Source organism: Papaver somniferum, chromosome 9 (genome assembly GCF_003573695.1).
Source record: "Papaver somniferum cultivar HN1 chromosome 9, ASM357369v1, whole genome shotgun sequence".
Lineage (NCBI taxonomy): Eukaryota > Viridiplantae > Streptophyta > Magnoliopsida > Ranunculales > Papaveraceae > Papaver > Papaver somniferum.
In genome coordinates, this window is record NC_039366.1 from 141756100 (window position 1) to 141766395 (window position 10296).

Sequence of the window (10296 nt, forward strand, 5' to 3'; positions counted from 1 at the left end):
GATTATAGCATCCGATCAGGACAGCAGGCCAGAAATCGTCCTTCAAGACAATAAGGAAACTCTAGGGTTGACCATATAGGATATGAAACATATAAGTCCTACAACTAGTATACCTCAAAAGAATTTAGAGGATGAACCACCTGATTATAACTCAGAGAAAGCAATTGACCTTTTTCAGAAACCTGATGGTCTAGAAATTAGGAATATTGTGACTAGTCTATCTAGAGACACCCAAAATTCTAAGTTTGGGGGTAGTGATCGTCAATTGTCCCTAGTAGAAGTCCCTAACTTGGGACTCGATCCTAGTGCATATGAGGTATCACTTGAGTCTATTTAGACTCCACAACCTGATCCTCCTGATACTGTTCAGGAGGAAATCCAGATATTAAAGTCCCATTGTTCAGATGAATCTGTTTTTCAAGACACTCATATGAAGCCTAATTGGGTGCCCCAAATAAATCCAGTTGTATTGCAAGAAAATTTCAATGAGGTTGTGCTCCTTATGTTATTTTTTCTGATCCTGTGCCGTTGTTTCATATTAGTGGCAGTTTTATTTGGTTTTGATGACCCACAGTTATTTCGACTACTGATATATGATTTGAAAGGTAACTAGCCATTTTATGAAACTTGATGTCTGGCTGAAGACTTTAAACTTGGAACTTCTTGGGAGGTAACCCAATCTCATGCAACACGGGAATATCTTTCCTTAACTATTTTGCTTCAAATGGTAACAGTTTCTCCTTGTTCATGTTTTTAATTTCATATTTATAACATTGAGGACAATGTTAGATTTAAGTTTGGGGGTATGGAAGAAACTTTTTAGTTGCATTAATAAACTCCAGAGCCTAGAAATTTATGTTTATTAAGGATCGCACTAACTAATCCAAGTGGATGGAAGCATTTTGGTTGTAGGAGTTGAGGAACCAATCTGATTAGATGCAACATCTAAAGAGTCTATTCATAAAAGCACAAAGCTCAGTTGTTAGAAATAACATGATAGTTTCACCATATCTCGTTGAGTCCTTTTCACTTCTATTTGATGTTTTTTTTTTTAAACTATGTTTCTCTAAGTGATTAGGTGGGGCTCACGATTCAAGTTGTTACCAATGCTAGGGTGAATTAGAGTGATTGAGATACCATAAAAAAAGTTGAAAAAGAAAAAGGAAAAGAAAAAAAAAAAGAAATTGAGACCAGACCATTTGACCAAAAGGAATAAATTCAATAAAGTCGACCACTGGTACCCTTGTATATGCCAGTTGCGTTGACCTAGAGTTAGGTTATCGACCACTGGTTCCCTTGTATATGCCAGTGTGTTGATATTAGTCAGACTAGTACCTCAATCCATTAGGATAGGTTCATTTTGGCGGAGGCCTTCAGACAGATATGGGAAACGCCGTTCACTTAGTAAACATCAAAACCATCTACGTTTTTCTCTATATCCATCTTCTTGATCTATCCATGTGATTAGTTTTGACTCCGGATATTGATGTCCATAGTGCGACTATCTAAGTAGAGCTCTGTCACTTATATATGAATTTTAGTATGCTTGAGTGCAAACTCGTGTACAACAATTGGAATTTCGCATCAGGGTACTTCCTCTTGTAGTCAATAAGTATGTCAACCAAGGAGATTCTTTAGTGCCTTCCAAGGTTTAGCGTAGATAGCTAGGTTCTGGAGTAAAGGTTTTGTGGGTATATCTCTGGTAAGCCCTCCCGAGACTATAACTCGACCACTAGGGCCACCTAGGGGTTTAAAGGCTTATTGCATACGCTAAATGCAATCGACGATGCCTGCGACAGTGAGTTAGGATTTTATTTACTTCCGTTTTGCTCGAGGACTAGAAAATAATAAGTTTGGGGGTATTTGATAGACACATTTTTGTGTCTGATTTGTCTCGATTCTATATATTGATAGTGCTCATTTTTGTACTTATTATGGTGTTTTATGTGTGTGTGTAGGTATTTTTGGCCAATAAACATTTTTGGAAAAATCGGCTCGAAAAGTTGCGCGGGGCACCCCGGAGGACAGTTGCTAAACGAACCCCAGATTTGTCTAAGAAGTACCCAGGCTATGTATAGCCCAAACATGTCCATAGCACCCAAATTTATGCTCAGCACCCAAGGAAGCTGCTATTTGCACCCCCACTCTGGATAGGGGGAGGTCATCTTCAATATTTTGAAAAAAAAAACGTTTTGGCGGGAAAGGTGTTGCAGCAAGTAACAATTTAGGGTTCGATTTTTGGGCTCAATTAAAGAAGATTCAATCGTTGTTTTAAGTTGAATTAGAATTGTTAACACTAACCAGGTTTGGTATAATCATTTTATTGGACCCAGTTGGGCTAGATGATCGAGTGAAGCAAAACAGGGAGGATAGTTTTTCTCGGGTTTGTTTGGATTCTCCGAGATGTTCTGAGGAGATTCAATCACCAGAATCAGTTGGGCTGGACTCATTAAAGATAAACAGGCTTGGATGATGTTTGGATTCGGTTAGAATTGGCTAAACAATCGAGGTTGGAGAAAACAGAGTTGAAAGAAGTTACAGGTGTCTGTTGGCCTGACTTTTGAAGATTCAAGGAGATTAAATCGCAGATAAATCTTTCCTGAGATATTTGATTACCTAATATAGAGTTTGGGATGGGTTGTACGGTTCAGAAACGCGTAAATAAGTCGGCAGAGAGATTATTGCCGTGACTTGCACGAAAAGGAAGAGAAGAATTTTAATCGGGATTTTTAGGTTTCCGAGGGATATAAAAGGCGTTTTCGAGTTCCAGGGGAAGGGATGAAAGTTTAGGAGAAGTTAGGGGAAGTTTAGAACACTACAGAGTCGAGAAATCGAAGTTGCAGGAAGTCGAGTTCTGCTGCTGCTGAAGAACACGAAGAACATTAGACCCTTCATAGCAGTCGTTTATTCAACATCATATATCTTCTATCGTTTCCTGTAACAGCACCTATTGCAACAGTTCTATATAACAGTCAGTTTGTAACGCCTATAAAACGTTGTGAACTGTCTGCTTTATTAGTTTCCTCTTGTTTTTCACCCTTTTGAGCTATGAACACCTATTTTGAGCACGTGAATAATATGAGGAGATAAACCCCTTAGCCGAGGCGACGGAGGAAGCCATTTTTCCATGAAAAGTGGTATATTTCTATTTTAATTATTTCTGGCAATTTCTTTTATGATTATTTGCATGGAACTAATATTGGAAAATTGATTTTTATTGAATGATTGTGATCCGTTTTGATGGAGCATGCTTAGTTTAAGACTTTTCATGTTTCATGCTTGATGTATACAATTGTTACTTCAAAAATCTACTAGAGGCAATATATTAGAATCACTTTAAATGCAAAGAATTGCATGAATACTGATTAGATTAAATCACTTAATTGGTCAATGGTGGAATCCCGTGTTAATTTTGTTTTGATGGGGTTTTTGTGTTACTTTTGTTTTGATGGATTTTTTATGGAAGGATGGCGACACCTCTGGGATTATAACTCGCGGACCGCTCTAAGGACATTTGTCTGTAATAAGTGTTAATTTATTTAACCACCACCTCCATGATAGAACCACCAATTCCATTATCATTGTTAGAAGCAACAACGCTCCACCTAACTCAAGACGAATTGAAAAAAAATTAAGCACAAAAAAACAGTAGAGCTAATCTAATCATGCTGGATTTTTCGCATTAGTTTGGGTTCTTTATTTGTGTTCGTTCTGTGAGTTATCATTTATTGCTCTTTGTGGTGAACTAATACTAATCGAGATGATTTTTAGGAATCCATTACGGGCGAGCCAAATGGAATCGTAGTCAATTATATGATTGAATGAAATTCCACAGAGAAGGAGTTGTCTCCAGAGTTAAAGAATCAAACTAAAATCATCCCATTGTCACCAGCAACAGGCACGCCAGGAGTTTGTATAAATGGTTGAACCAGTTTTGCAGAAACAAAGCGAAAATGCAACAAAAATAGCGAGCTGGTACCATTAGTTGCGGATGATGGAAGTGGGAAAATAGAACGGGAACAACAATGTTTCTCTGAATCATGAAAGGGGTAGTTGTTGGATGTGAAATTTGACAGCGGGATGTGTGTGTTTGGAGTCGCGAATTGAATGGGGTTTTGAACAGAGTTTGGTTGTACAAGATGCACATGAGTGCATAACGCATATTTTGACAAAAAATAAATTTTGATCCGGTCGCACCCGTGTGCATAATGTGTAGTTTTTTTTTGTTCCTCTTATTCTTCTTCTTAATACTTGTTTTTGGTTGATGTTTTGATGGTAAATCTTATAGTAGTGGTGGTAGATTTATTGATCGAGATCATGAACTAATAATTTTGGATGTGTATAATACATTGCAGGTGATTATTAGGATAAACCTAGATTTATCTGCGAAGTACAGAAGATGCACCTGAGTGCATAATGCATATTCATAGAAGAAATAAGTTTTAGACCAGGTTCCACCTGGGTGCATCATGCATATTTTTTTGATTCTTTTAGGAAAAATATTTTGTGTGCATAATGGTATTTTTATATTAAATAAATTTTGGTCAAATTGCACCTGGGTGCATAATGATATTTTTATATAAAATAAATTTTGGTCAAATTGCACCTGGGTGCCTAATGATATTTTTATATGAAATAAATTTTGACTAAGTTGCACCTGAGTGTGTATAACGTATACTCGGCTTGGGTTAAAACAATTTTTTTCTTTTAGAATTTCATATCAATAATGAATCTTGTTTTGAAGAGATTTTCGAATCCTTTTCGAAAATATAAATTTTAGTGAAATCCGATTTATATTTCGGAAATTAAGAGCTTTTTCGCGATTACTTTTTAAATTAGAGTGATAAAATAAATAGGTGAGAGAAATGATACGATAAAGAATAAAGTTTAAAATTAAATTACATATCACTAATTTTTTTTATGTCTTTTTGAGGGAGACCTGGATTTTAGAAGTCCATTACTCCCACACTTGGGGGAAACAGATGCACAGATAGATGAGTTTTGTTTAAATTACAATGATGACTAGTTTCGGACGCCACAAGTCCTTCGAATTTGTCCATTCCTGCCGGTAAGAACTTGAAGAGCTCCCATTTTGATCATGGCTGCACCAAATTGAGTTTGGAAAGTTCGCCCATTATTTGCCAAGGAAGAAACGATTGATCTAGTTGAAGGGTGGAATGCCATGGCTTGATCGATTTCCAAAATTCCTTTTCCGGCTCTTATTTGTCTGTAATAACCATTATCAACGACAAAAGAACTACGGGGGGTTTGATCCAGATTGATTATGTTGTCGACCGGTGATCCTCTGGGACACCTTCCTCTCAATGTATTAGCTAGATTGGCATTCATGGATGGATCGCGTCTACCTGTGTTTCTAAAATTGAAGAGCCGATCTTGGAAAAACGAACAATGCGCTACCCCTACAGTATGCCCCCCGCCTAAAACATAGACGAAAGGAGAACCGCAGCCCAGAAAGAAAGGCAAAATATTAAACAAATTGGAAAGATAAAAAAAAATAGAATGAAAATGACAGAAATTAGTACCAATGAGAAGAACCATGTCTCTAGTAGTGAAACCTTTGCTGCCGAAGAAAGATATGGAAGAAGGGACCGAAATTGAAGGACCTGGGAGGTTGACATTTCTAGCTTGGGAAGTCAAACCATCTCTCCGTCCTGTTTGTACTCTGTAATTTATCCCTTTAGCCTGCACGGTATAAGAGTAATATCAGGAAAGAGTGGACTATTTTGTTGTTGTTGTTGTGCATGGAAAGGGACGATTTATAGTCGTTTTGCTGTAAGCACGACATCTTTGCCATCGTTCATCTCCTCTGGACAGTTCCCAAGGTGCACATAACCAATTGGCGGGATTGATCGATACGTAAACACGTGGCTAACATAATTAACATAAAACTTGCAATATGATACGTACCAAAGCGACGGCATCTCTAGTAGCGATGGCGATGATATCAGCGCATGAGACGACTCTTGGGCAAGCTCTCTCAACTGCAGCTTTAGCCTGATCGATAAGGTCATAGCCTCTCACACTTAAGTTTGGAGGCGATGTCTTTTCACTTGTAGGGCCATTCAGGAGCAGGGACGCATCACACCCCTTTATACGACCATGCAAAGTTTACCATTAGTATGCAAGTTCGGACTTCAATTATAGTCCAAGCTAGAATGGATTGGCAAAATATTGTGGGAATGTTAAAACATGTACCGTAACAAAACAGTCGTGGAATTGCATTCGGAGGAGTGCAGCAACAATAGTAGGGTCCCTCGCAAACCTTTGGCGTACAACATTTCTGATGATGGATTCTACATTCTGCCTTCCACACTTGCCAACGTAAAAACCTGTTTGCAAAGCACCATGGCAGATTTTCAAGTTAAGTAAAGCAAGAAGAAACACGACAACTCCGAAACTCTTCATTTTAGGATTTGTATTTGAGTTTGATGAAAAATGTTTTTGAGTGAATAAAATGCAAACATCTCTTCTCTATTTATATACTTAAATTTTAAAGCCACTTTCAGTAAAATAGCCCAAAGATAATGGTTGCACGAGAGACCGGTTCGTTACATAATTTTTAAACTAATGATTGAGTTAGTCAAATTAATCATGAGTTCGTTACCCTTCAAAAAATAAATAAAAAAGAAGTAAATTGGTTGCCCGGTGCCCCACCTGACAGGAACTGGGTTAGACTTTTGATCTATCACATTCACCTGCATTTAGTTTGATACTCAAAAAATGACATATATTTTTCGAGTTGAATCTCAATCAATCAGAAGAAAAAGAAAATTCGTTTGAGGGGATCCCGATTTACTAAACAACCCATGTGTCTGCACTGCAGCTGGAGCTACTGAGGCTTGAACTTTTTGGGTTCAAAAATTGGATAACTAAATCATCTTTGTTGAAAGTGCTACTTCCTCAGTATCTGGGGATCGCATTTGCACCTAGAGTGTGGTGGCAGTTCTGTGTATACTGTACAGCTTTTTCCTTCCTAGTTTGTACAATACCCTTTCTTTACCTATCTTAATTGGGGGCCATGGTTTCTGACCGGGGGTCATGGAATTTTGTTTGTCCCCCTATTTTTCAGGAGTGTAAAAATCGGAAGATGAATATACTATTTTATCCTTGATTAATATTTTTTTTTCAAGTCACGACCCTCATTAACGATCCTTCACCGACATTAACGACAGTTTAGGGTCGTCATATACATCATGATCAAAACAATAACGATTCTAAACTGTCATACACTAACGACTCATTTAGAGATTAACGACGGTTTAAGTCGTCACATTGTAACCAAAACAGTAACGACCCTTCCAAAGGGTCGTCAGGGAATTGATCATTTTTATGACGACCCAAAACTGTTGTACATTTCCACATTAATGAATCTTCGACAGTTTAGAGTCGTCACTTAAACAGTCTAAACATTAACGACTGTTGAGGGTCGTCAATGAAAATTTTTAATACCTTGACGATTTTTCATACTATCTGGGCAAAAAAGAAAAAAAAAGTTAGACTAAAAATTGCAGACAAAAAATCTAGAAAAAAATAATTAAACTCTAATTAAGTAAGATTATCACTAATTAATTAAGATTATCACTAATTAATTAAATTTTAACTCTAATCATTTAGGGGCATTTTAGCCATTTAAAAAATACTTTTATAAGGGGTGGTCCAAATTAGGTTCTGGTGACCTTTTTTGTCTTCTAATGCATGGCCCCCAATTAATTCCGATGGCCCCAATTAAGCTAGGTTTCTTTAGGGTTTTTTTCTTTTATGTCCTTCCACCTATATAAGTCGATACAACTAAAAATAAAGCGATGACTTGGCCAATCAGACGGCAGACAAAAGTCAAATCGGAAACTGTTCAACTAAAATTTAGGACCAGGCAATCACGAATTGTATTAGTCGAGTTATCTTTCATGACTCGGTGGGTACCACAAACCCACATCAAATTGTAACCTTCCTGATAGACATTTTGGGGAAGGAATATTGAGGGCTTTAGACCTAGTCACCAACACATATCTGCACACATAGAATAAACAAAATTATGCCTCTACAAGTTAACTTTTTCTATGTCAAACTCTGTACTTACGTAAATCCTCATGTCACGCGTATCCTTTTCAAGATGATAAAATATGTTCTACTTGAAATCAGATGGAAAAGTAGTCGGATTTGAGTTGGTTCTTTGGAATTTGTCCAAAGCCATTTTTGTGTAAAGCCAATATCATTACTATCAATATTATAATAGGAAAAAAAATAGGTATACCGATGATTTGGTCTTGCTATTAGTGTTGGTAAGAGCAACTGCAGTGGTGCGATCATAACCAAAGACCAAAGACAAAAAAAAAAAACGACCAAATTTAAGTTTAGTCCGTGGTGTTACACTAGGGTGGAAGAGTAAATTTGGTCGGTGGGAAAAGTATACACCAGGATCACATTATATGCCCGTCCCATCACCAGGATCACATTATATGCCCGCCCCATCACCAGGATCACATTATATGCCTGTCCCATCACAGGATCACATTATATGCACGCCCCATCAGCCATCAGGCGAACTTTATATGTACGCCTCATGAGGATCACATTATATGCCCGCCCCATCACCAGGATCACATTATATACCCGCCCGGTGACAAACGAACATTATACGTTCGCTCGACTATATATAGTTTTGGTCTTGGTCCCAGACCAAATATAGTCTGGAATTTGGTTTTGGTCGCTTTTAATCTTTACTCCGTCCCGCTGTGTCTTGTCTCTGGTCCATAGTTATAGGTTGGATCGTCCACTGTGGGCGCTCTAATGGTTGATGATGATTAATTGAATCTGATAGAAGGAAGGGGTATCCATCGGTATTATCGCCGATGATTTTGGTGATGATCGTAAGGCAGAGCTGTTTATGGGCATCCAAGAAAATGGGTTTTCTTGGAATGATTCAAGGTACTATCGCCGTCAGCGGGTACTTCATTATCGAGACCCGGACCGGATCCGGTTAATTTGGATCCGGCTGCCGGTCCTAATTCCATACTCATTAATGATTTTAGTACCCAGCGATTAAACTCGGTAAGGAAATAGGTAATTTCGGGTCTACCCGTCAGGTGCCCGTATTTCCGAAGTATCCGACATAATTTTGCATAAGACCTGAAATGAAATAAGTTAGTGTCGTGATATCTGCCTCAGACACAGTGGCAGAGCCACGCTGGGACTAGGGAGGACTAGTTTCTGGTAAACCAAAAATCAGTAGCTATAATTTTGTTGATTGAGATATTTTACCCTCCTTAATTTTCGGTAGATTAAGAATGTTTAGGTTATATTAGTAAAGTTCAATAACTACTTATGAGAAAAAAAGGGGAAAATTGACTAGTTATCTTAAACAAATCCATCGTATACTTCAATAAAGGACAAATATTTACTTAATCGAACTGATCAGTTAGTTTAGCAGTTTTTGAAATTAAGAATTTTTCTTTAACAGTAGCATTGATCCAACAAGTTTACCATTTGTGGAGAAAAACTTTTTTGCGCCCTTCGGCCGCAATTCAGTGCAATGGTATCATTCTTCTCCGTGTATACAATTGTCCCCCAGCCAAATCTTTCTAGATCCGCCACTGCTGAGACATACATGCTGTATCAAATTATTATATTTTTAATATGGAAAGGTCAAATATCCAGAACTACACCAAGGCACTTGAAGTGCCATGCACCGATGTTAAGCATTGAACAGGAACAGGCTCCCTACAATTACCAAGTTGGGGTAGAATATCAATATAAGGATGGTTTATCATTTCCATACAAGTAATAACGTCTTCATAATTTGAGTTTATACAATATAAAGTTATACGTTAAGCATCTTCATTTTCACTTTGTTGGATAATCCTAAGTTTAGTAAGAACGAAAGATATTTGGTGCACTCTCTCATCCTTGTTTCCCTGGTAGTTCGCATGGTAACACTGGATAACTACCTTGAACTGCATCTTGATATTGGTGTTGAAACTTTCCCAAACGGCGTCTTGTTCCTCGGTTTTCGTGATCATATTTATTCTCTGCATTTTCTTGGCCCAATCAAACGTTAATTGAGTTCCTCTGGTTTTTTTCATTCGTTCTATGATATTATGGATATCTTGTAATCCCTATGAGTTTTCCTGCAAAATCGAAGGCAGTGAAGGAAATATAGTTAGTTTGAGTATCAATAAGATGAAGTATGCAGATCTTTAGGTCTACCTCATAGTGTCCCAAGTTAGCTGATTACAGCTAGTTGGATGGATAGTTTAGATCTCTTGTAATAATGATTAT

At 37.6% G+C, this 10296-nt stretch overlaps 1 protein-coding gene across 2 annotated transcripts; it reads right to left on the reverse strand.

Annotated features, from left to right (window-relative positions):
• Positions 1 to 4857: 4857 nt before the first annotated feature.
• On the reverse strand, positions 4858 to 6451 carry LOC113308243 (peroxidase 44-like). Of its 2 annotated transcripts, none has more exons than XM_026556720.1 (4): positions 6217 to 6451; positions 5929 to 6108; positions 5577 to 5703; positions 4858 to 5438 (listed from the first exon to the last, which is right to left on the reverse strand). In XM_026556720.1, the coding sequence occupies exons 1-4, from the start codon at positions 6424 to 6426 to the stop codon at positions 5023 to 5025; spliced, it is 933 nt and encodes a 310-aa protein (XP_026412505.1). In that variant the 5' UTR covers positions 6427 to 6451; the 3' UTR covers positions 4858 to 5022. The 2 variants fall into 2 exon arrangements, with proteins under 2 accessions (XP_026412505.1, XP_026412504.1); XM_026556719.1 differs by having other exon boundaries at positions 5544 to 5703.
• Between the last annotated feature and the right edge of the window lie 3845 nt (positions 6452 to 10296).